At 41.6% G+C, this 26,527-nt stretch overlaps 2 protein-coding genes across 2 annotated transcripts in view; one reads left to right on the top strand and one right to left on the bottom strand.

Annotated features, from left to right (window-relative positions):
• Positions 1-289: 289 nt before the first annotated feature.
• On the top strand, positions 290-26,391 carry GGACT (gamma-glutamylamine cyclotransferase). The gene is made up of 2 exons (XM_056498134.1): positions 290-396; positions 23,200-26,391. The coding sequence occupies exon 2, from the start codon at positions 23,217-23,219 to the stop codon at positions 23,667-23,669; it is 453 nt and encodes a 150-aa protein (XP_056354109.1). The 5' UTR covers positions 290-396; positions 23,200-23,216; the 3' UTR covers positions 23,670-26,391.
• Positions 26,125-26,527, bottom strand: part of PCCA (propionyl-CoA carboxylase subunit alpha) — a 267,652-nt gene continuing 267,249 nt past the window's right edge. The window contains exon 24 of the mRNA XM_056498008.1: positions 26,125-26,478. Coding sequence (XP_056353983.1) covers positions 26,410-26,478 — 69 coding nt within the window. The 3' untranslated portion in view covers positions 26,125-26,409. The remainder of the gene's footprint in view (positions 26,479-26,527) is intronic.

The raw sequence follows: 26,527 nt of genomic DNA, 5'->3' as shown, positions 1-26,527 counted from the left end.
TGTTGCCAAGCCGCTTGACGCACGTTTGTCACGGCCTGCAGGAGGCCAGGCCCCGGCGAGGGTTCCGGGAGCGGCCCTTCCCGGGAGCGCCGGCCGCTCCTCCTGCCTGGCAGCGGCCGCGGGCTGCCCGGCTCTCCGGCCGCCCTGGCCGCGCTCCCGCCAAGCACGCTCCGTCCTCTGGCACCGCGGCGGCTCCGGCCGGCAACCCCGGCTCACCCCCGGCCCCGCTCCGGCTTCCCCGCGCTGCCCCGTCCGCAGGGGAGGGAGCGCGGGCAGGCGCCGCCCCACGGCCCGCTCCGCCCCGCCGCCTATTCCCCGGAGAGGCGCCCCGAGACGGGCAGAAGGCGGCGGGCGCAGGCGGGAGCGGAGGCGCGGAGGCAGCGGCAGCTCTGGCGAGTGAGTGCCCCGAAGAGCGCCGGGCAGAGCGGGGCGGGGCGGCTGGGCCGGGGCCGGTCCGCCCTCGCCACACGTGATGCCGGGGGGACGCGCTGAGGGCAGGCGGAGGTGCCGGTGCCGGTACCGGCCAGGGGCTCTGCCGGCGGTGCGGCCCTGCGGGGAGCGCCCTGCGGGTGGCACCCTCCGGCCCTGAGGGGAGCACCCTGCGGGTAGCACCCTCCGGCCCTGCGGGGAGCACCCAGCCGGGAGCGCCCTCCGGCCCGGGCCGCGCTCCGAAAGCCACGTGGGAGCCGGCCCGGCCCGGCCCTGCCGGCGGGCGGCTCAGGGCTCCCGACTGTGACACAAGCGTGTCCGTGGGGCAAGGGCACAGCAGCGCCTCAGTGTGCGAGGGCGGCCCGTCGGTGATGGAGCTGAGTGCAGGGTGAGCTGTCCCTAGCGCTGGGTCGGCCAAGGGTGTGATCACTTGTGTTCTCCAGGTGCTCAGGCGCATCCTCCAAACAGAAGTGATCCAAGTACTCCTTTTAGTAACATACCTTTGCCCTTGTAATGGGTTGGTGATGCGCATTTGGAGAGCCAATACATAAATTAAAGGGAAAAGAGAAAGGAAAGAGTTCCGGTATCATAGATGCAGAGTGTAGCAGATGGTGCCCCTGCCCACGGCAGGGCTTGAAAATAGACTATTTAAGGTTCCTTCAAACCCAAACCATTCCATGACTGTACATCCTTACAAGAAAACATTTCAGCGCGCTTGTCTTTCAGCCTGCGTTGCTTAGACAAGAATGTTTGGGGGGAGGTTGTGGTGTTTTATTTTTCAATCTCTGTTGGCTTTTCGTTTTTTCTATACTTTTGTCCCCCACCTGTTCTGTATCCTTTTCCATTATGGAGTTACTTAAGTCTTTTGGTTTTGGGTTAAGGTTCATTTACTTATATCTGTGTTAATTCCAGACAATTAATTTCCTCATTTTTTGCTTCAGGTATTTTTTAATTTGCTGCTTCTGTAATTTTTGCCATGCTTTGAAAATACCAAGGTAGTGACTTCTGTAGAGCTGAACATACAGTGTCACAACTGTAAATATCTCCATGACCGGGTTGTTTCATGTAGAACTCTGTGAGAAGCGGACTTGTTTTATATACTCTCTAGCTTAAGTGGGCAGTCAACCTGGAAAAGCAATTTCTTGACAATTAAAGTTGTTCATTGTGTGACAAAGGCCATTAAGAGAGGCTTTAAATTTCACATCTCTGAACAAACCATGGGCAAATTTTCATTATTCTTCTCACCTCCTCTTGAGAGAAGTCTTAAAAACTTAGACTGTCTCTACAGTATATGTATCTTTAATTGGCACTCATCATGGCCCTTGCTCCATCATAGCTGTCAAAGTCATATGAACAAATAACAAGTCTTGTTACCTGTGTGTAGAACAGCTTTCTCCTTAAATAAATGCTAAACCAAACAGATGTCTCATTTACATCTCAAAATGTGAATTTTCAAAGAGGTTGCATGTTAAACAAAACAAAAAATGTCCTTCCCATGTATTGCTAATGTTTTTTAATCTGCACCCAACTGCTGACAAACATTACCTACTTGATATGTGCATCACACTTCATTTTCCTTGGGTTCTTGCAGCCTGTTTGCTCCTCACTTTCCAAATTAGCATGGTTTTCTGCCATCAGCTTTGCAAGCAAATTTCTTTGAGCTTGTTCATGAGTTTGTTTTGAGACCACTGGAGTACTGAACACAGCTTCATTCCATCATGGAAGGAAGTGTTGGTACCTGTCATGTCATCTACTCCTCATAGCTTTTCTTTTTGGTGCCTTTATACGTGTGATTAGAGTTTTCTGATGCTCATTTTCTCCTATCATTTAGCATAGAAATATTGCTTGAAGTGCTTTATTTACTGCACTTTTTATCCTTTAGAAAGGCTTACCATGTGAGTTCATGCTTTCTTGGCTGATGTTTGACATAGAAATCTAGGTGCCTCTGGAGACTAGAGGGCACAAGCCCAGACATCCTGCTGTCTCTGCCACCCACTGTTCTGCTGGGCACAGCCTCTTCCCTTGGAAGGTGTCATCTAATATTGGCTTTAGCCCTGCTCTGAGTGGGAGGCTGGGCTAGGTGACCTTCAAAGGTCCCATCCAACCAACATTCCTCCAAGTCTGTACATTCTCTTAATTCCCAATAATAACTCAACTGTATTTTAAAGGAAGTGTCCTCTTGAAAATTACTTTCATCTGACTGCTCATGTAACCACAGATTTTGTGAGTTCTGTTTCTCTTGTTTATGCTTGTTCTTGGGGAACTTCAGGGAAACTAGGTTATGTGACTGCCTGATCTACATTGTGAATGTGCATGTGTAGGTACAGGCACAAAGGTGTAGTCATGGGGGAGTCATGGAAGGAAATAAGAGAGTAAATTCCAGAGGCACATTGTGACATTTGCCTTCTGCTGCTAGCTCTGCTACACTTTTACTCTCTAATGGATTAGCCAAATTATTTTTCTTTGTAATCATGAATGCTACTAATAGTTACTCTCGGTAGAAGAAAAAGACACTACATTTTGCTGTCATTTTTGTAATTTCACTTTTGGAGCAATGCACTTTTCTATTGCTATTCAAGTCTTCTCGTATGTTTCTCACTCTCTAAAAGTTCTCTGAACTTGAACCTGGTCAAATAATTTTCATAACACTTCTGATTTAAGTAGAATTGAATGGGAAACTTGAATGACATTTTAAGTGATGTGAACTGATTAAGCAGTGAGCATGTGCTGTAAAAGAACACATTTTCTATATGAACTGATGCTACCTTTTGTTTTCTCATCTTTCATAGATTTTTTGCAGTATTCTGACAGGAAGGGTAAGTATTACATAGATAATTGAGTAGGAGACGGGGAAATGGATGGACCGAGTCATGTCATTGAGTTAGCAAATGTAATACCTATTTCATTCTGTCTCTCCAAAGAGGATGTTTAATACATTTTTTCTTTAGAAATTGAACTATTCGGGCAATCACTGTTCTTAACCCAGAATCCATAGCTATCCAGAATTTTCTGCTCTTTTCCACTGCAAAGGTTTAATTATGTTTTATGGACCATGTCAGATACAGCTCTCTTTTGCTCACTTCCAATTAATGTTGAAGAAGGACAGACTGTACCAGGATAATATCATGTCCTATTGATTTACCATTATGGTGTTGTTGAAGAATGGCCTTTACATTAAGATTCTTGGCCGCTGTGATTTCTTTAAGTGTGTCAGCTATTTGCTCTTAACATCTTGAGAAAACGTATTCGATATCACTGTCACTCCTGATTTCTCTGTCTTACAAGACACTTCTTTTCCTTTGGAATTACCTACATAACCACCTCTCTGCAGTGTTTTGACTGTAATTGCTCATGACCTTTACTAACAACCAGAGTTACCATTGTATTGCTGACATTCTGACAGAAGTTCTTGGTCATGTAGAATTGCTTTTTCTCATCCTTTCCCTCAAACATTGCTTTTTTTCCAGTGCTGTGGGTTGCTACTAAACAAAAGGGAGATCACCCTGCCTGTGCCAGGCTTCATCTGTGTGAGAGTAGCTGTATTAGAACAATGCTGCAATTTGAAAAATATATGCTATCAAATAATACCAGAGTAACTGCAAGTCTCTTTATCTTCTTTCTCTCCCCTCATTTTGTCTAGCCTGATGCAGCCCACAACTTTTATCACAGCACAATTCAGGTTGGAAGGGACGTGGGGAGTCACTTGTCCAACCTCCTTACTCAATGCAAGGTTGTTTGTGTGGCCAGACCAGGTTGCTCAGTGTTTTATCCAACTTGTCTTGGAAACCTATAAGGTTACAGCTACACAATACCTCTGGGCAGCTTGCTTCAATTTTTGTCTGTATCATGAGAACCCTTTTCCTTGAATCAAGTTGATACCTCTTTTATTTTGGTTTATACCTGTTGCTCTTCAACTCTGACTTGCACTGCTGTGAAGACCCTGGCTGTGTTTCCTGGATAACAGGAAGACTGCTATTAGGTCAATCAAAAGCCATCTCTTCTCAAGTTGAAAAGGCTGCTTCCTGAGCTGCTTTTCACAAGGCAAGTACTCTTGCCCCTTGACTGTCTGAATGCACTGTAATTTGTCCATATTTTTTCTTGTTTTGGGCCCCAAAGTGGGTGCACTTCTGGCTGAGTTGGCTTCAACAGCACTCAGGGTTGTAGCTCTCCTTTTAGTCAGGAAGCAGATGCAGATAGTAATTTCTCATCACATGTCTAGAAGTCTTGCTGTTTACTTAGTATTCCAGAAGTGTTATGAATATTTGTTGGCATTATGTTACTTTCTTATAAAAATATCGTTCACAGTTTCAGTAGCATTTTGGAATGTTAGTATAAAAGACTTCTCTCCAAAATATATTTTTTTTACCCTGGATCTGGACTCAAATCTTCTATAAGTTCTCTCTTGGATCTCTCCATTTCTGGGCCTGTTTAGCCTAGAGGAGAGACACCTAGGAAAGGCCCTTATCAGTAAGTATTGAATGGAGGGTGCCAAAAGGATGGCAGTGGTTCCCAGCAATAGGACAAGAGGAATTGGGCAGAGAGTGATGCACAGGAAGTTCCACCTGAACATGGGCATGAATTTCGTTACTGTGCAGGTGACCAAGCACTGGAATAGATTGACCAAAGAGATTGTGTAGTCTCCCTCACTGGGGATACTCAAAAACCATCTGGTTTCAATCCTGTAATATGTGCCCTAGGATAAACCTGCTTGAGCAGGGAGTAGAGACCTGTAACCCACTCTGATCCCTTCCAGCTTGACCCATTCTGTGATATCCTGGGTTTCATCCTGTACCTCTGCTGCCACCTTTGCATCTCAGATACTAAATGTTGTCTACACATCTTGTGAAATATGTCAAGTTAATACATTTTGCATTCTGGTGGACAGGTCGATTTGTGTGCAAGACTTTCAATAACTGAGGTTTTATTGTTTCTACTGACACACAGTATTGATAAGAATCATGAGTTTGTACCTCAGCACTGCCCCCTTCTTTAGTCTACTTCCCAGGATGACAGACTTGCATTTGAAATGAGTTTCATTTGTAGGTGCTGACAAGAGATGCACCTCACATCTCTTTACACCAAATGGTAAAGCCTGAGTGACCAGCCTAGATTCTGAACTGTAGGAAATTAAAGCAAGGTGAATGCTACCCCCTGAGCTCATTGGAGGCTATTAGTAGCGTTCTTTCTGAATTCTTTTAATTGAACCCAAAGTGTTTGTTGTTTAATTTGCACATTAAACTAGGCTAGGGTATGGACACTAAATTTTGCCACTAAAATCAGTATGTCATTTTAATTGTCTATGGATTCTGTCTACTGCAAGTTCTGTAAACAACAGTTTTGTTCTTGGTTGGATCTCAGAATGTGTGAATTTCTCTAGAAATCAAAGGTAACAAGTTAGATTATTTCCCATCAGGAGAGGCCCAGTCCACATATACAGTAGTACAGAAAGCCTGAAGAAAAAATAGACACAAACCAATTTTCTTCAAAACATTGCTGAGAAAAATCATCTTGGAAGTGAGACTGTGAGTAGTGAGTGAGAAATAAGGGTCTTGTTCTGGTTTTCTGTTGGAGGAATGGTATTTCCAGTGGTTTTGAATGACCGGTAGACCTAGTGATGTCCTCCTGCCTAACTCTTGCCTCCCTTTTGTAATGACATTCTTTTGGCCTCTGTTTTTATGTATTTTCCTCTGCTTAAGGGATAACAAAAACTGTGTGATGGCAGTATGTGGAATGAGGTCTGGAATACGCACTTATTCATTGTGGGCGTTTAGCCAACCCAGCTCACCTGGACTGTTAGGATGTTATTCCACAGTGAGGCGGCAGGTTCTTGCTAGTGTTTGAACTTGAGGAAAAATGGGAATTCCTTCATGGATTTTGTGAAAAGCTCATGGAAAAAAAGGGGAAATGTTAGGAGTCTAGAGAAGGGCCCTAATAACATAAGCGTCCATAGTAACAGATTTAAGAGAAAATTACTAGATTCAGAATTTTATCTTAGATCAGAAGATAGGACTAGTTGAGAAAGAAATTCACCAGAATATGTGGGTAGAAGAACTGAAGACAACTGAATAAAAGAGTTTTCAGCAATAGTAATTTGGTGCAGATTATCATGTGGAGGATGAAAAAACTATACTTGCCATGATTGTAGCCATCAGCTGAGATGTCATGGTCTTGGATTTGCTGTCAGGAGTAGAAGGAGGCTAATAGATATTAGAGTTCTTTATTTCCCTGATTGCATACCTGCACAGGTGCTCAAGGAAAACTGTGGCTTCAAGAACATCTTAGGCCTAAACTTATTTCTGGCAAAATAAGAACTCTGAAGAGGATGGGACAAGCCTACAGAGGCTAGGAAAGGGAGGGGAAAAGATCACTAAAAATTACTGTGTAGAAAACATAATCTCAGAATGAATGTCATCTTTCAGATATGTTTGAGTGTGTATGAATTGCTGGTGATCTTCCTTGAGGCAGTTTTTAGTGCAGCCATCAAAACTTAGATTTTCTGTGGAATGAGTAAGTAGGAATCTGAGCTGAGTGTTCCAGAATGTTTCACTGAGAGAAGATGGAGTACAGCACACACATGGTAGCAGTGCTTCCAAAGTCAGTTGCTGCTTGTGGAGATCATGCTTGGTAAGTATTAGGATGGGATGTGGGCATAGGAGAACAGCTAAATTAAATTTAGATGAGATTGCACTGAGCCTACACTATATTACTAAAATGTATAAATAACTGAGAAATTATATGAATGGAGAGAAATGTTTCAACACAGTTTATGGAGTAGAGCCCCAGGCTTGATTTTGCCTTAGCTGAAAATTATGTAGGGAATAAATCCCAGCAGGATGCTTACCATGCACATACACATTTCACACATCAAACCACTAACCTGCTCCAAGGCTCCCGTCATTGCTGTGATGTGGTTCAAATATACCTGCTATGAAAACTTCCAGGATATGAATCCAGCCACAGGCCAAATCTTACTGAAGCTTTCTGAAGCTCATTTCAAACATGGTAAGTAACACAAAATTACATACTTAGGAGCTGTCTGGTTGGGGAGAGTGCCCAAAGGGAAGGTGATACGAAGGGCTCAGAAAGAAGAATCTCTGCCTTCTGTGGACTCTGTAGATAGAAACAGTTCTCTTAACTGTTATCTCTAGCAGGGGTCAAATTCAAGAGAAAATGAGTATAAAAGAAAATCAACCTTTAAGAGATTTAATTATATTACAGGTTAATGATTTATTTTTTTTTATTAAACTGTCCTAAGGCAGTGGGCCTTATTTCATTATTTGGGTTCCAGGCATAATTAGTGTCTCAGTAAAGTGAATATGTAAGTGGTTATGGGAAGCTTCAGGAAAGCTGCTTAACAAAAACAAAACATCTTTGAGAAGACAAGCAGGTGAGCAGAGAAAGAAAAGGATTTGATAGTGTTTTTTTCATCTTTCTAGTATGAGACTCCTTACTGAGATATACTGACTGGCTGGTTATTCCTCTCCCTCCTCTTCATGTTTATATTTACCTTTATTTGTCTTGTCAAAATATCAAGAAATTTAGGTCAAAATATATCTGGATCCATCTGTTCATCTAGTCTGTTCTTTTGCTGCTAGTAGTTATTTTATCTTTTAATTAAGTATGCTTAGTGGCAGTTGACTGTATTAATGGAGAGCATCAAGTATCTTGAATTTTGTACAGGATGAACTTAAAAATTTTCTTCCTAATTTCTGTATAACAAAACAACCATTTAATCTCTTTAATTTGTCATATTGTAGTCTATGTGACTTATCTGTAACTTCTGTTTCAGTGTTGGTTTAGGTGGAAACTCAGGTCAGGCTCTGTATTTTAGCTGTCTTAGCAGAGGTTTATTATCATTGCAATGTTACTGTGAACCCAGGAAGTGTTTATTCATTGACATGGCAACACTGTTCACTTTTGAATTTTAAGTGTAGTTATTCTTTTGATATAATGACTTTGTGCTCTCAAATCTTATGATGGCCTAAGAAAATTATCAAGTCCGTGATTGACCTTTCAGTTCTAGGTCTGTCAAATATTTTGATTGGTTTTGGGGTGCTTTTTTGGGGAGGTTTTGAGATTGGCCATTAATGTTGTTGCAGCCAGATTTTAAGCAGGGTCTGGAGAGTGATGCAGCAGACACTAGGCCTGGTAGGTATGGTACTAGAAGGAAGGAACAGATGACGTTGCCTTTAGGTTAATTTGTCTTTCATGACCCTCCTGCCACATCAGGTAATTTGGTTTGACATTAGATAGGTCAAAACTTAATCTCATGGGCTAATTTTTGAGATTATGTATGGGATGGATTATTTATTTGACATCTGCCCCACCCCTCTGTGGTTCTCTGTGCCAACCCATTAAACCATCAGCACAATTACATTATCAGCTAAGTTTTTCTTTAGGCAGTAGCAATGCTTTGGGAGTTTAATTAGGGAAGAGTGTTAGGAAGTATTTTTAGTGACAGTGGAACAGTAGCTCTTAAGCTTGATGGTTTTTATCTCTTAATGGGAATAAACTCCCTAGTAATCTTCTACTCTTGTGATCTGTAAATGCTCTACAGTACTAACAGCACACACAACTTTAGTGTTTACTTAGACAGCTCTGCTTGTCTCATTATGTCTTGTGGGCAAAGCTGCTGCAGATACAGCTTTTGTAGCATGTTTTCTGAGCTACCAGGATACAATCACTTAGCTGTCTAAGAGATGTGTACTAGCTTACATTGTTCTTTTTGATAAAACCTGTGACACTGCTGTGGATTCTACTTGTATGTGTGTGCAGCAGTTTACCTGTGAATCACATATGCAGTGTATAAACAAATGTGTATGTAAGATTGCTTATTGTATGTCTAGAAGAATAGCAGTGTCTCTTATTTACAGTTGCCACATCAGCATCTTAGAGGAAGACTGTGTGAGGGTATAGATTTTTAATGGTTCCATATCAAAGTGATGTATCTCACCAGCATGCTATCAATAGAACAAATAAAACCTATATGCCTATAAACAAAATACAATTTATATTTTTAAAATCTTTATTAAATACCAGTTATTTCAGAACTGCTTGGGATTAAAACCAGGAGAAGAGTTATTTTGTGGACTTGTGGCTGTCTCATTAGCCTTGTGCACATCATTCGTTATTTTCATTGCTGGTGCTTCCTTGCTCCTGGAATGAACATAACAAATCCTGAGTATATGTCCAGTTTGAGATTAACCTCTGATAAATATTAATTAGTCTTTTTAAACAGTTTTGGAGTTTGGTTGTTTGTTTGGGGTTTTTTTTTTTCTAAATACCAGCAATTCTTGTTAAATTATACTTTTCTGGCTTGCTTGTGGGAATATCTTGAGCATTATCAGTATGAAAAGTTCTGCCAAGGTCAAGACAAAGTAACTAATATGGATCAAGACAAATGATTTATTTTCAGCATCTGCACATCTTAGCAGAGGTAGAGATGGGAAATTGCCTCTGTGTGCATTCTAAATATTAGGTTTTATTACTGAAAGGTCTTCATAGGAGCTGACATTGGAAATACTGTCTAGCTCCATCCAAGTGGTGTCCCCTAGGTCTGCCTGGGCAGTCTTCTGTGGTGGAGGACACATCAGGCCACTCTGCTGAGCAGCTCCAGATAAAGCTTTGTGACCTGTGTATTACTTTAGCAGTGGTCCTTCTGCTCCTGTGCATACAAACACATTCTGAGTCAGTGACCACTGAATACTTGTATCTTTTGGGAAAAAAAGGGTCCTCTAGGTCTTTTTTATTATTGCTCTTTTTCCATTTTAAAAAGGGATAAGGGGCTAGGGAGCCCTAAAATAATTAACACCTTGTTTTACAGAAAACTACTGATGTTTGATTTTGGGTTTTTTTTTTGTTTGGGGGGTTTGTGCTCTGAAATGCTGAAGTGAACAAGTGGTGGATGTTATAATAAACAAAACCTGCTATAAAACCTGTCTAACTTGATCAACCCACCAGACTTAGAATTTGTCTCTTTTAAAAATTACTAATTTATGCTAACATCTGTTTAAATCAAGCATTGAGGAGAAGAGATGCTTTTCCTTAATGACTTGCATCCTTTTTCCCAGGCTTTATCTTTTTTCCTTTTCTATTTTCTTCTGTATATGCATTGATATTATTTGATACCATTATTCAAGGTTGTATTGCTTGACTATCTTGCTTTTAGGGGATTTGGAAGCCTCTCATCAAAAAGCTGGCCCCACAGATCAGCTTAGAGGTAGTGAATGCCTTGCAGGCACATAAGGATCTCCTCCAAACATTGTTTACAGAGCCTAGAAATGCACTCACCTGAAAATAATTCCTGTATCAGGGTTAGATTTTCTGTTCTAGCTTTAAAATCCACAGTGATTGCACTAAAACCCTGACAACTTGTACCTATGGAAGTGCTTCTGTCTTAACTGACAAAGTATTGAAAGTCAATATGACTTCTGGAAAGTCCTCTGCAGGAAACCTATTCATAGTCAGTGGAAGGGAAGTGTCATTCTGAGTAAGTTTTTACAAAATTAATTATAAAAATCTTGATCACATCTTCTTTTGTTTTCTGATACACAATTTTCTGCCAAAAATACAGGCTCCTAAACCTTTTGATTCTGAAATACTGCATTTGTATGTTGCAATAAAGTATTTTCTCTTTCTTGTATAACAAGCTTATGACTTTTTTTTTTTCCCCAAGAGTTCAGGATTCTTTCACTGATTTACTTGAAATGGTGTATTAAAAGAAAAACACAAATCTTAATATACAAAAAAGAATGACACAAGTCTTACACCAGTTAATCTAACTGCCAGCCATAACTCCATTTGTGTTTTGGAATAAGCATCAAAAGCTGAGAAAGTTCATTTTCTTATGCCCATTATCTAAAGATTAGAGCAGATAAATGCATGTACTTTCTCATTAAAAAAATACAGGGTCACCAGTTCTGAGTCTTTTCATTTCCCTTTAATTTGTCAATTTTTTATCAGCTCTATTTTGCTGATAGAGTGGAAAGAAGGAGAGACTGAAATTAATTAAATCTTCTTTGATATTTAACTTTTTATTTAGTGTCTTGGGGATCCGAGGAGCTCCAAGCAATAATCAATCAAAATCACTCTCCTCTGTCTATTCTCAGGGGAACTGTAATGATAACCAATTAATACAGCCCTAGTCTGGACAGAAAGGTGGTGATTAGCCCCTACAAAATTGACTGCAATTAGCAAAATTCTGGTGTAGCAGAAATCACCGGTTAAAGTGTTTTTGCAAAAAAGGGTTTAGGATTTAGCTTGCTCAAAATACTGAAATACAGCAAAATTTTCACTTTGTTCAGGCCTATTTTGACCTTGTCTAAGGGATGATGGCTTTTAGATACCTTGAGCCTCATTTTTAAAATGACCTGCCATGATCAGTTAACTGATAATGTATCAATTAACAAAAAAAATAATCTGTGTGCATTGCTTGCCATAATTTTCTAGAATTCCTCTTCCTTTGAAGTACTGCTGCCCACACACTGCAGAGCGTTTTAGAAATGTATGGTGTTATTCTGGTGACACCAGGTGTTGAAAGTAAAAAATGTAATGCATTATGTATTCAGAGGCATGCCTCTACTAATTGATAGTTATTGTGGGGTAAATGGTGAGCTAGTGAGAGTTTGTAATTTGCCAGTAATTTATCTATTTTGAAAGAAATGTTCATGTGCTGAAAGTCAGAAGTTATTTGATCATTACCTGTCTTTTTAAGCCATATCAAAAAGACAAAATTAAGATGTCATATGATTTCTCTTCTTTCTGTGTTTTATGTAATATGGTGTTTCTTGACTTACATCTGGCTCTCTAATTATATTATTTAACTTTTCCGCAGTTAATTAGCATCACTAAGTGAGTGTTTGCTTAAGGAATGCAGAAGTGAAATTAACTGAGATTTCCAGATGTCCCTTGATACTGTCAAGTCTGGGAAAAATGCTGTTCAGAATAATAACATTATTCCTGTGTGTGTGGGCATTGGGAGTTGCCCGAGTCTGCTGTACTGTGCAGTATTGTGTGAGGAGAGTGGCACTGGGAGGGCAGTGATTGATTTGTTCAAGAGCTGAAATGTAACTTCCTATGGCCAAGTTGGGCTAAGAAGTTATTTAACAATGTTTTTTGCATTTTTAATACTGTGTGAATATTGTGTGAATTCTTATCTTTAGTATTTTTCAGGTAGCATCATTTTAACTCAAAAAATACGAATTTTGATTAATCCGTAAAATTGTCCCTTCTTATTCCAGTTTTTCATTGTCAAATGCGTTTGGTGTGAGGGTGTACCAGTGTTCATCCAGAACTACTTCTTGAAACTCCCAGGCTGTATTTGCTATGAGCCAAGACCTTTCAGTGCAATTAGTCTGTTTTTAAAAGTGTGGTGTTGATTGTATTTACTAGAGGCTGTTCTCTTTATCTGTGGCATAAAAATAAATTATAAGTAGTTCTTGTAAGTTTATTTTAGTCGGAGCAAAGTTGCTGACAGGAAGAGCAGATGGTTTTCTATTGTGTATCAGTTTGTGCTGAGAGGTGTGTGTTGAAAATGTCTGCTGATCCCAATGCAGGAGGCAACTTTTCACTTAGGACAGAGTAGTCTTGGGACTTGCTGTTCCTGTCCTACTTATCCTGTTCACTCACACTGAAATTTGAAAAAGCATGAGGAAGTAAATTGGAGGATACTCTATGTACTACTGGATATTTGAGACCTGTTTGGGAAGTGGGATCCCTGTAAAATAGCAGCATGTATGAATTGTTTTCTTATTTCCAAAGCATACCCTGAGAAAGCAGGAATATAGTGATCCATTGTCATTTCTGCCTCATGTCCCTCAGGGGTTCAGTGACAGTTTACCTTTCTATGCCAAGTTCTCTGCATCCCCCTTGGTCTGCTCTGCTGACAGCTAATGTGCCCAGTTTAGCCATCTTCTTTTCTCATAATTTTGGCCTATATTTGGGGTGTGCAAGGAGGCTGTTGTGGGGAGATACTAAGCTAGTCAGAGGATATGCTAATTTGTAATGGAGGCTTAATCACCTTTGCTTGGAACCTGCTCCAGTCCTAAATTGGCTACATCTTAAGAGGTAGCTTGAGACATTCACAACATTTACATTGTAATTTTGCCTAAATCATGCTGGTTTTCTCAGCACAAACTCTAGATTGATGGATAAGTGTAGTTGGACACTCTCCTAGATACTTCAGTGCCTTAAGGTATGTGAATTTCTTCTGGTGTGCACAGAAAGTAACTTGGAAGATTTATGTCTCTAGAATGCTAATTTTATTTTTAAAAAATTTAAAAGGTCCTTTTAGCTGCTCTGTATACTGTCATGATGCAGAAATGTATCACAGATGGAAACCACTTGGTTTGTAGAAGTGAAATCCTTCACAAAAGCCGTTGCAGTGTGTCCAAAGCAGAGTGACCAGGGTGGTGAAAGGCCTCAAGGGCAAGACAGAAGGAGTGGCTGAGATCACTTGGTGTGTTCAGCTTGCAGAAGACAAGGCTGAGGGGGAACCTCATCACAGCCAACAGATTCCTCAAGGGGGGCAGTGGAGGGCAGGTGCTGATCTCTCTGCTGAGCAGTGATGGGATACAAGGAAATGGGATGTAGCAGGGGAAGTCCAGACTGGAGATTTGAAAAAGATTCTTCACTGAGAGGGTGCCTGGCCACTGGAACAGGCTCCCCAGGGAAGTGGTCATGGCACCAAGCCTGTCAGAGATGGAGGAGAGGCTGGGCAATGCTCTTTGTCATATGGGTTAGCTTTAGGCAGTCCTGTGAGGAGCAGGGAGTTGGCTCCATGATTCTTATGCCTCCCTTCCAGCTTGAGAGATTCTGATTCCTTTATTGCCTTCAAATGGTGAGTGCCCCAGAAGCTCTTGTCTGTAGTCCCCAAGCATATGTTCTTGCACTTTGTATCATTAAAAGCTATCTTCAATTACACAGTTCTTAGGCCATTTCATGTGGCTGTAGCATGAAATGATGATCTTTTGGATGCATCACACACAGATGTGGTAGGCACACAGCTAATTACTGTAGTAAGATCACTAAGAAATAAAACAATACTGATTTCTGAGGAATATGACTGGTAACTTTTGTCTGTGCTTATTGCTGCTTTATTTTAGTATAGTCCGTTATAATCTTCCCTTAATTTACTCCTTGTTCATAGATAGTTCTTCCCTGTGACTTGGTCTAGAGATGTTTTCACTGGTTATTAAATGGTGAACTCCAAGTTCACTGTGTTATCCTTCTCAGTAGGTTGTTTAATGACCCTGACCTGGCTTTTTTGCATTCAGAACCGCATTGCATATTAATCCCCTTCTCATTTATTTCCAGTACATAATTCTGTTCTTCTTTCTTTATCAAGCTGCTATCAGAAATTCTTTCTAAAAGGTCACTGAAGAGAGGCTGTAGAGCATTTATAAAGCCATTTTCATTTATGTAAATATTTTATTTATAAGTAATTGGCTCATATAAATTAATATTATGTAATTCTGTTATAGTCTTACCCCTGCTATAAGATGCTCTTCATTAAACCTCTTTCCAAGCATTCTGGAAGGAGAACTGGCAAGGAGACCTTGAATTAGAGTAAATTCTACATGTCATCATAAAACTAAAACAGCTTTTATCTGCAATTTCAAACGTAGATGTAGGGAATTATTTCCATCAGTAATTCTTGTGAGATTCATGTGGCTCCATGAGAAGATTTAAGGGGTTGTATAGTTGGTTTTCCTCATTTTTCAGTAAATACAGATCTTACAGAACAGTGTTAAATTTTGGATTAGGCTATAGAACCTGTTTCTGCATCAGAGACCAAAGCACTCTTTACCAGAAAATAAATATTTAATTTGACATATCCTTTATAGGACACATACAAATTGGAGATTCCTTGTCTTGCTTTGACTCTACCAGGCAGAAGGATATTTGGATATTTGAGTCAGTACATTTTATGCATTTGAAAGCTAATACTCTAGTGCCTTGCTAAATGCAATTTCAGGCTGTTTTTTTGATGTCTCCAGAATATGTATTTGTTTCTTCTGTGTAGAAGATAGGAGGCCAGTAAATGTATTTACTTTGGGATAAGGATACATTCCCTGTTTCTGAAGAAGGACATGAGGTATATTTCAGACTTCATTGCAGGAATTTGCAAGTCGTTCTTAGCAAAAATCAAAACTAGGACAGTTGAAATAACTAATTCATTCTCTTTTCATGAAGATCTGTGACTTACTTGCTCTGTAGTAAACTTGTTACTAATTTCTAAAGAGAAGTGATACACCTCGGTGGGATTGAAGCTAATTATATACATCTGTTCGTGGTTCTTTGTAGTTTTGATTTGATGTCCTGTTTTAGTTTGTATTTTCTTGCCTTTTAAGATTGAGTCAAGCTGTTAACCCAGCACTGCCAACTCCATCACTAAACCTGAGCACCAATCTACACACCTTTTAAGTACCTGCAGGGATGGTGATTCCACCAGTTCCCTAGGCAGCCTGTTGGGCTAATTTGTTACCAGTATGTCCCATGTTAAATATTATGCTTTTCCACAAATTTGCTTCATAGACTGAAAAAAAAAAAAAAAAAAAAGCTCCACTTTTGCTCCTATGCACCTTTAGTAACCTCAGTTTTGGTCCTCTAAATGTCAAGGAAAGCCTCTCCTTCCATTACTACCTAGTGGTATACATACAAATAAAAAAGCATTACTGTTAGTGTAACTTCTGTGTGTATAGATACGCTTTATTGTCCACCACTCCTTCTGAACCTCACAAAATTTGTATTTCCCAGATTCAAAGCAAATGTCCTTTGCCATTATCCCACACTATCTGTACCCTTTCTGGTGGAATATTTAAAAATGTGTTTTGCATTGAGATCTGGTGGCTCTTCCAGTACAGCTGGTTTTAACCTTTCTTTCTTCTCTTCTGGTTTTCAAGCAAAGCGTGGGTCTGTGTAGAAAATCCTTGAGTGTGTATATGTGGTTGCAGCAAATATGAATTACCTTTCTTTGACCCTTTTAAGGAGCTCATGGTTCCCCAGGAATCATGTGTTGAAAAAAAGGACAGTCTGTGGGGGTTTTTCTGATGTTTAAGTTCTGCCAAATTGGTCAAAGGTTTGTGTTTTAGTAGCTAGTCCATGCTGGACTAGAGTATGTAGCCATTTCTGGAGGAAAAATACTCCAGTGTAATGTTCAGTGTTCCCAGATATATACTGGATTTTTCTGTTTGGCTCGTTTAGCAGAGCACTTTTTGTTCCCTGAACATCTGTGCTGTCCTTTGGTGTTTAGCAAGGTTTGAGAGCACTGTGTTGCAGTGACCTCTCCGCATGGTGCTGCAGGGCACAGGCACCTTGACTCATCCCAGGGACACATCCTGCTGCTGTCTATGGAGCTGCTGGTGGAGAGGTCTCCTCTGTTCTCTCAGGATGCCCAGCTCTGGCCCTCCCAGCCAGTGAGGCCCGAGAGGCACCGCTGGGTCTCTCCTGGCAGACTCACCCTGCCTGCAGCCCCTGCCATGGCCCCTCCACGGCGCAGCAGCAAAGGTGTGAGATGGCTTCCCGAGCCACAGGCCCTGCCAGTGGGAGGATGCTCTTGCTCACAGTGGGCCTTTATAAACATCTCCAAGGGACGGTGCTGGGCCATGACCTGGGCACCTCTCCCTCCTCACAGAGGATCATTGTGCAGCTGTTCCCTCGTTTCCTCACGATCCCACACAAGACCCCATCTTTCCTCTCTTCCCGTTCTCTCTCTCGCCATCCTTTCAGTGTAGAGAAACACATTCCCATGCTTAGGTACTCGGAGTGTTTGCCGTGTTCCGCAGGCCGGGATGATCTTCTCGGTCCAAAGCAGCGAGCTGCCCGCTCCGGGTATTGGCATGTAAATGAATGTGCTGACCCCGCAGGGAGCCCATCCAAGCTGCAGGCTCTGTCCCGAGTTTCAGGATGTCGGCGGTTTGAAACTCTGGGCTCTGCTCTGCATCTCAATGATGGAAACCACTTCAAATTCACCGTGGCATAGCAGGGCTGCCCTATCAAAAGTTGTTTTTCTACTTTTTTCCTGTAACAGCAGTCTGGCATTTAAAGCATACATTCTGTTCTTGTGGGTTGTTTTTTTTTCTTCCTTTTGTGTAGACACAACAGTGTAAACACCTATGCTAAAAGTGCAAAGATGAGGTATTTTTGTGTATATAATTTTAATTAATTGTAGTGCACTTAAAACTGCATTGTAAGGACCCACCATGCTTGAGTGGGATTTTGAGAAGCCATCTAGTCTCTTGCCTTTCTCTAAGGCACCAGTAACTGTAGCATCCATGATAGTTTGAACAAGTTGTCAAGAGTTCCAGTTTTCAAGGTTTCCACACTGTTTATTGATTTTCAATAAACACACCTCAGTTAGCACTCAAGACTCTAAGATGCTTGAGGTATTGCTGTGTTCTTCTGAAACATCATGTGTTGCTCAATAACACTCAAAAAGGCATGGGGAGAATGGAGTGTGAACAAAGGAGGAGGTATGGTTTCTCTCCCTGTATAAATTCATGATTTATCTATTCTTAAATATTTCAGTTCTAGTTTCCCTATGTCAGAAAACCACAAGAGAATCACTAAAGAGTGCTTCTTGGTTTGTTAAATGTATGTGGGCTTGTCAGCCATGATGAGAGTAACTGGAAAAGTATCTAGTGGCACTGAGAAGGTGCACAGAGCCCCCTGACTCAGGAAGATGAAGCAAGCAGGCATCAGGGAAAGACCCCACAGTAATCTGGCCTCATGCACACATGTGCAGTCGTGGCCTGGGTCTGCTGTCCATGCTGCTGCTGCCATTGCTGACACAAAAACAGGTGTGAGAGCTCACAGGAAGAAAAGGCCTTTACACAGCACAACGCTCACCACTTTGACATGGGAAGGTTCTGGACCCAAGTCTGGAAATGCATCGATGTTGCCTTGCCCTGTTCATGTGCTGTGATGCTGAGATATCTGTTGTTGACCACCCTAAGATAGAGGGCACTGGGCCCTCAAGGTTTTTGGGGTCATTTGTTATGGTTGTTCTTAGGCCTGTCTATTCTTACAATTAGAAAGCCGTTCCTATCCATTTTAATGTTTCCGTGTAAAAAATTTTGGCTGGCTTTGTGTTCATGTATGCAGAGAATCAACTGTCTCTTCTTAACACCTTTACCCATATTTGTAGGTGATTATGCCCCATGTCATCAGCTCCTATTTAAGCTCCAGCTGGTTCATTCTTGGCCCAAGTAAAACAGTTCTGGATTCAGTGCTCTTCCCTGAGTTCTTTGTAAATAGTTTTGTAGTCCACAGGTTTCTGAATTGAGGTCCCAAGACTTCAGTGAAACTTATACAACATGACTTAATATTAGGACAAAACAGTCAATACTTAATAATATAATTTTCTCTTGAGATGACAGCTTTTCCCTCCTTCCTTTAAACTCATTTTGTCCACATCCACTGACTTTCTGCTTTTTTCATCTACCTTTTCTTGTCCTGATATGCTGGTTATCCCCTCCTGTCTCTGCACTTACTAGAAATTTAGCCTGTTAATCAGTCTAATGTTGTGTCCATTTTGTGTTCTGCATTCCATCCCCAGCATCTTTTTACATGTGGTGGTTTTATCTGTTTGTCACTTTGAGACCTTCTAAAAAAGTCACTTTGGGAATTAAACTCTTTTTGTAAGTAATAAAAATTAATCTAACACATTTTCTCTATGCAGTACAGTTGAAAGTGATTTGGAATGTTTTCAAAGAGACAAAAGGCAAACGTTTGCTGTGGTGACAAAAGGGTTCAAAGCCTGTGAGCAGTGCTGTGATTGATGCCTGCCCAAAGGAAGGGCACCCTCACTCTGCCTCCTGGCAGAGACTCACAAGATGCTCCAGTTTATGCACAGGAGTATTTGTTGGTTTGGGGGATGTGAGTTATCCAAGGAAGAAATGAAAAGAATTTGCAAAGAAGGTTAAGTGGAGTTTCAGGTAGTGCCCAGTAGCATCTAGCACGGCCCTGGTTACTCCAATACTCTTGTTTGTTTTCACAAACCAGCACCTCACGGTTTCGGAGAGGGTGACCGCTGCGAGGAGACCATAACCTCTTGATTTCAAAGGAGCCATCATTTTGCTGGTGCCTCTGTGGTTAATGTAAGAAAGGTGTCTTGCCATAAACTTTTTCCGAGGTATTCAGCAAGGTTGGGAAGGGGTCGGCCCAGGCAGGAAGCCCTTGTCTGTGCTATAAAGAAAATAGCAAGCAACAAAATGAAAGCATCAAAGGACCAACAGGATGCGGTCCCAGGAGTCCTCTCTGGCATGTTAGTCCTTCTTGAAAGTTAGCATTGAGTGAAGAGTGACCTTAAAACTCCCTTCATTCAAACAGACTGGGCTCAAGTTTAAAGTTCAAGGCATTTTGTTTTTTCACCTGTTTCCTACAGTTTTTAAGAAACTTCTGAAGAATTAATGTGTAACTATATCTGGTCACAGAGCCAATGCAGAGAATTTTTCTCAAGGGAAAATAATGTTACTGTATGGAGTGAGAGAAATGGATACTTTCTGAGTTAGATGTTATTTTGTTGAAACTTTTTCTCCCAAACCCACTGAGAGCATGATTGCAAACAGCCCTGGAGCCAGCGCAATGCACGGCTCTAGGGCCATGCTTTATTTTTAAAAGAAGCTGGTAGGGTCCTGTAACTGTCTGAATAGTGCTAAAAAAAAAAAAAAAAAAAAAAAAAAAAAAAAAAAAAAAAAAAAAAAAAGGTGGTTTTTTGAAGCGAGGTCTTGTTTTGGGCACAATCTGGGAGCAAAAAGCCTGGTTGCAGCTTCATTTGAAAGTGCAGGGTGAGTGGCCCATGGCCGTCCACCCTTCTCTCACCTTGGTGGGAGCTGTTGGGCCTTAAGAGGGAAAACCAAAGTCCTGACCCAGAACTCCATTGGTGGGTGAGGGTGGATGTGGATACAGTGCTGCCACCCTACCAGCGCTAATACCAAGTGGCAACCCGGGCTCCTGGCTGGCACCATTTGTGAGCCACTTTTTACCTACCTGTGTGATGCTGAAATAGTTCCTTTATTTTCTGATCTTTGCATCTTGCCTGATGAAGCAACTAGTTACAGATCCCACAAGTGATCTGGCAGGTCATCTTTCATAGCTAGAAGAAATAGTTTACAGAGATGACGTACAAATTTCACTCATGTTTCCCCATGCCATTAAATTTTAATGATTCTGGTATGAATATTTCATGAAAGCACTTTCTGAATGGGTTTGTTTTGTCCTGACAGCTAATCTTCAGTGTAAGTCTGGGCGGGTTTTGTTTGGTTTTTGGTGGGTTTTCTTTTCCTCTCAGGTGGTTTACTGAAGGTAAGAAGTGTCAAACTGGATTAAGTGAGAAAAGGCAACTTCTTGTTGGTGATTCAGAGAGGAGGTGCCATCTATAACTCTTTTCAGCTGTGTAGGGGAAGCCTGTGAAATGACCCTCAAATACAAATCTGCTCTGTGCTCTCCTGCCACAAGGTGGCTAAAACTCTTTTAGAAGCCCAGGATTTGCGAGTGCTTTAAGTGGTGCGAATACATCTACAGCCTTTCTGCAGAGCAACACTCAGCATAGAGATTTATTGTGCAGAAAATTGTGTATGTCTTATTTATATGGAGCAGTGATCAGGAAATGCTATTACCAAGTTTATTTCAATCCCTCTTTGACTGGAGGCTGGGTTTTGCTTTGTTGTTGTTGTTTTTTTTTTTAATAGAAGAAGTCATTGTGCTCAGCCCATCCAGCGTGAGCAACAGGGCCACTCTGGGTGGCCACTCAGGGAGCTGTGGCTGAAACTTCAGCTTCCCACTCCATCTCTGTTTGTACTGCCTGCTGAATCAATCTGCTCAAAGCCTAGATCAGAAACACTCGCTCAAACCTGGGTTAGCAAGTTCCTTTGTTGCTGTTGAATTTTGTGGACCCTGCACTGGGATGATGGGTGCCTTTCTTTAAATGGGTGATGTTTCCCAACAGCCAGCTGCTGTGCCATCAGAAACAGGGAAGTTGTTTTCACCAGTTTCAGGAAATGGTGACACTGTTCCCTGTGAACTTTTTGGAAGCTTATCTCCAGCTGTACAGTAGGGACAGAGCTTTTGTTTAATGGAAATGAAGCGTATCTTTTTCTTACAGATGCACCACTCACTATAGAGGTTTTTATGTGCATTTTAGGTTTCTCTTTTTATTTTTTAACTTATTAACTCTGACAAGTAACCTCTTGGTTGTGAACAATTTAATTCACAATTCATTTTTCTGATTCAAAGTGAACACGAGTGCCCTAATCCCCTAATGGGAATTAATTGCATGTTTCAATGCTTAACTCTGATCCTTTCTCAATCCCCACTGGGACAAGTTTCTTCCTGAAGGATCTGTGTTTGTTATTCAAAACACAATCTGAAAGGTAATGATTTTTCTTAGAAAAGAGACTCAGGCCGACTGAATATTAATGCTCTTTTTATTGTGAGGGAATGAGCTGCATCCAAGAAAAAACCTCATTTCTGTCATGAAGGATAAATTACTCTGAACTGTATCTGATAAAATACAGGGGAAAAAAAAATCAGTGTGTTCTTGTTCCCCTAAGTGAAAGCAGTTTGCCAGTAAATGAAGGCACACACTGTTTTTGCTTGGAAAGCTGTATTTTGATACAGAGAAAAACTGTTTGCTTCACCAAAGGGGAAATTGCTTGGCTACTGAGGATTTTTAAATGACACTGTTCCTGGCCAGCAACACACCCTTTTGGATAACTGACTGAACCTAACAGTTTACTAAAATAAGAGCAAATTGCAGAATATAGATTAAATTTCTACTTCTAGACTGTTTTTAAACATTTCTCAAATTTGAAATACATTATTTAATGACACTCTTTCCAAGAGGACCTGCATAGGCTCCTCTGATGTTGGGTGTCTGGCCCAGCCAGATGACTGTGGATGAGGTTCTGCCCAGTCAGTGACCACAGGTAAAATGTAGGAAAACATCACAGTGCAAGAACTGCTCCTATCCTACAGAAATGATGGAGGACAAGCAAGGCACAGTGAGAAAAAATAATACAGGAACTATGAAGGTACCTTTCCCCCCTGATATGTTTCAGTAAAGCCAGTCTTTTATCCCATTTAAACCAATTTTGAGTATTTCATGCTCACAGATAAAGCAAATGGTTGTTCAGGGTCTGTTTTCAAGAGGGGGCTCACACATGTGTGGACCAGTTAGTTGAGGTGATTTAACACTTTGGGGTATCTGTCTAGGGAAGACAGGAGGGACAGGAGGAGCATGGCCTAACCTGCAGCAGCCCTGGCTTCCAGTTTCTCCCCCAGCCCCACAGCTTGCTGTTCAGCATTGGTCTGTCACTCAGAAAGCAGGACCTTGGCACTGGCATTACTGCAAATCCACCAGCGCATCCATGAGATGACTCCACACCAGGTTACACTGGCTTTTGGGGAGTCACTGAGCATGACACCATGTACTTGCTGCAGCACAGCTCCCACAATGGTGAGAGAGAGAGAAATTAAGAAAGATCTAGAGCTTTTCCTGGGGGACAGTGATGTGTTGGCTGATGTTTGGGATTCCTTAGAGAATGTAATTTGGTTACAGCAAAGAACTGCAAAACACTGACTTTCTCCTGGTCTCTGTTTTTCACTGATGCAGTTGCTGTCTGAAAAGTTTCAAGATACTTGAATTGAGTGTGGTACTCAAATGTGGTATTGGACAATGAGACCACTTCTGCACGTGCCCAAACAGCCTTTTTGTAGGAGGTGCCTTGGCAGGGCACTGCCCCGTGGGTAACGTCCCTCTTTGTCTTTCAGCTGCTTTTGCAAGTGCGATGGCCCGTGTCTTCGTCTACGGCACGCTCAAGAAGGGCCAGCCCAACTACAAGCACATGATCAACACGGCCAAAGGCCTAGCGAAATTCCAGGGAAGGGGCCGCACGGTGGAGAAGTACCCGCTGGTGATCGCAGGGAAGTACAATATTCCTTACATGCTGAACATCCCGGGGACAGGCCACCACGTTGCCGGGGAGATTTACTCTGTGGATGAGCAGATGCTGCAGTTCCTGGATGAGTTCGAAGGCTGCCCAGACATGTACCAGCGCACGCTGATGAGGATCCAGGTGGTGGAGTGGGAAGGGAAGGGCGCGGGTGACGGCGAGCTGGAGTGCTTCGTGTACAGCACGGCCACCTTCCCGCCCGAGTGGCTCGGGCTCCCCTACCATGACAGTTACGACTCCTCGGGGAAGCACGGCCTCGCCTACGTCCTGCGGGAGAGCCGGGAATAGAGCCGGAGTGCAGCCTGGCCAAGGCGTAGTGCTAAGCAGGTGTTGCTCGGTAACCTTCCCAGGAAAGCTGTAATACCTTGTTATTAAATTGCAGGAGCTCTTGTAACCTTCCCAGCCCGGCAGCCTTGGCGCTAGTGTTGAAGTCCAGTAGGCCCAGAGCTGCAGATTCCTCCCCAGGCAGTCAGTGTCCTCCTGGCCCCCCAGCCTGCTGCAGGTAACTGGTTTGCACCAGGTGTAAAATACTGTACGTGCACATCAGGTCTGGGGTCTAATTATTCCCCTCAACTTCCCCCTTTGCCTTGGTGCATAATAATGGAGGTCAGTGAAAGGCAGAGGAACAGATTATTCTTTTTCCCTTGAATTGACAAATTTTCTTGCACTAATATCTGAAACTGATTTAAATGTCTGCACAGTAAAGCACAACTCCTATTGAATATTGACTTGTAATGGGTTAGTAGGCTACTGGATGTAAACAGGGAAAGCTGATCAGATAACTTGGTGCTTCTAGACAAATAGGAAATTGCTGGAGAAGAGGAAAGATTATTCTTACTCTGCATTGCAATTTTTCTGAACTGGAAAGGTGTATTTTAAACCATGTTTAGTTTTAAAAGGCACTGTCAAAAATACTGGGAATATGTAAGAAAGTTACATTTAAAATTGTATTTTTTATTGCACTTTGGATTCCGTTTCCATTCACTGCATGACTGTAGGATTTGGGGATGTGTGTGTATCTGTGTGCCTAAGTGTGTGTATGTGTCTGTTTTGGGGGATGTGGGGGCTGTTGGGGACCAGGAAAAGCAAACCTACTCTGGAGCTGTTGTGAGCACTTACTGTCAAGGTGACTTTTTGCTAAGCATTTTAATGCAGAACTTGCAACCATATGCAAACTGAGTTTTCTAATGGGGAAAAAAATTACATACATTATAGAAATATCCAAAGGACCTGTATTGTGAATATTGCAACATTTAAATTGGGAAAAAAATATGTAAAGAAGACTGTTGTCCCCCTGACCCAACCAACTGTGCTGGTTTCTGTACAATCTGGGAAAATCGTGGCTTTCTATTGTTACACTCCTGTGCCTTATATTTTCCTTCAGCTGCAGATAGATTGTACAGTAATCAAAGCTGCCAAAGGGATGGGAGCAGGCATTGTATGCCATGCAGTGAGCCAAAGTACCATCAAATGCAGCAAGGATGCAATTAAGAACAATACTGTACTTTTGCTTCACTGCCAGTAGCCCTGTGATGGCCAGAGGAGATCCAGGGTAGGGAATCAGCCTAGACTTCAGCAGTAGTAGGCACTGCTGCATCTCATTTAGAAAAGCTTCTATGTTGCTGCAATAAGCAAAACAAGTAACTTGATAGTAGAATACTTGTGTCTCTTTACAATATTTGTCTGTTTAGGGCAACCTGCAGAGAATGAACTGTGCTCCTTTGGGAAGAGATAAGATGGCAGTAAGGAGACTTGGAAGGAGATCTGCAGGGTCTCTGCCTCAGTTTCTCCAACTGCAAAAAGATTCATTTTCCTGGAAGGCAGGTGCTATCCAAACACTCTCCTTACTCATCCTGATGAGTTTTATAAACTAATTCCCTAAGCAGATGCCTGGACTACATATTCCCCCTCGGCCATGTGATGTAGTTAATTAGCAGTGTCTTAGGAACAGTGCTTCTCCAGTCAGAAGTTTCAAGCAGAATCAAGCTTTCCTGGTTGAACATGAGTCACCAGCCCTGTCACCGACTGTTTTTTTCCAGGAAAGGGCCCAGGCACCTCTGGCAACAGGGTTTCTTTCTGGGAAGTAGAAGGACTCTGCACATCCTAGGCAAGAAAATGAGAGCAGGCCTGCTCCACTCTGGGACAGTGGTCAAGGTCCCTTTGTGTCCTTTCCTGTGAGCAGGAGGAGGTCTGGTCTGAGGGACAACACATGCTCTTAACAGTACCTTGGGGCAGCAGCTAAAGAGCTGTGAGAACAGTGCCAGCTCCTTCTGTAAAGGCATCCAGTAATCAGTATCAAGAAGATAAGGGTGGGGAAATTGAGTATGAATTTCAAAAAAAGAAGACAATTCCCTTACAACTTTAAATGAAAATACATGACAAACATCTGCACTAGCAAAATAAAGCCTCTAACCTGTAATTTAAATCTAATATATACAAAGCAATAAAAATATAATAATATATAAATATTTTAAATCTATAATAATAATTTATTAATAAATAAATTCAATAAATATATATCTTAATTCAAAATAAATCTGATCAGAATTTAAGCTATTGGTGGTACTTCTGCAGCACTTACACAGAGTAAAAGAGAACTGCTCAGTTTGCTCAGTGGTTAATTTTTTGCTCTTGCCAGCCATTCTGTACAGCCTGGCTGGGGCCTCAAACCAGGGACATTGCTGTGGAGAAGACAAATCAGATTTTGGCTTTTGTTGTGTTTTCTTTATTTTAAAAAAGAGACTTTTCCTGTTTCAAAGCAGAAATGGTATTTTATTGATTTTATTTGATCCTGAAAAATCAAAGCATTACAAAGGTTATGTACAAGTATTTCTGGAAGTAAAAAATCTGGGATCTGTTGCCAAGATTTAACATCTGTGTTTGCTGTCTTAACCACTGATACAGTAAATATGCCTGTATAAAATCTTGTGCGTAGTACTGTCCATTTTCTGTGTTGAATTGTCTTAATGTTACTTTATAGATAAAAATAATAAAGGCTTAGTTAATTCAACAGTGTGGAGGCAACCTTTCATTCCAGTTCCACCAGCAGATCTTCTTCTCCAACAGTGTCACCAGCTTTGCAGTGCACAGCTTTCACCTAGGGTACAGAAACAGCAGAATTTAAATTCCTTGATATCCTGGTGAAA

This window comes from Oenanthe melanoleuca, chromosome 1 (genome assembly GCF_029582105.1).
Source record: "Oenanthe melanoleuca isolate GR-GAL-2019-014 chromosome 1, OMel1.0, whole genome shotgun sequence".
NCBI lineage: Eukaryota > Metazoa > Chordata > Aves > Passeriformes > Muscicapidae > Oenanthe > Oenanthe melanoleuca.
Note: the sequence above shows the minus strand (reverse complement) of the source record. Positions and strands in the feature narration are given on the sequence as shown.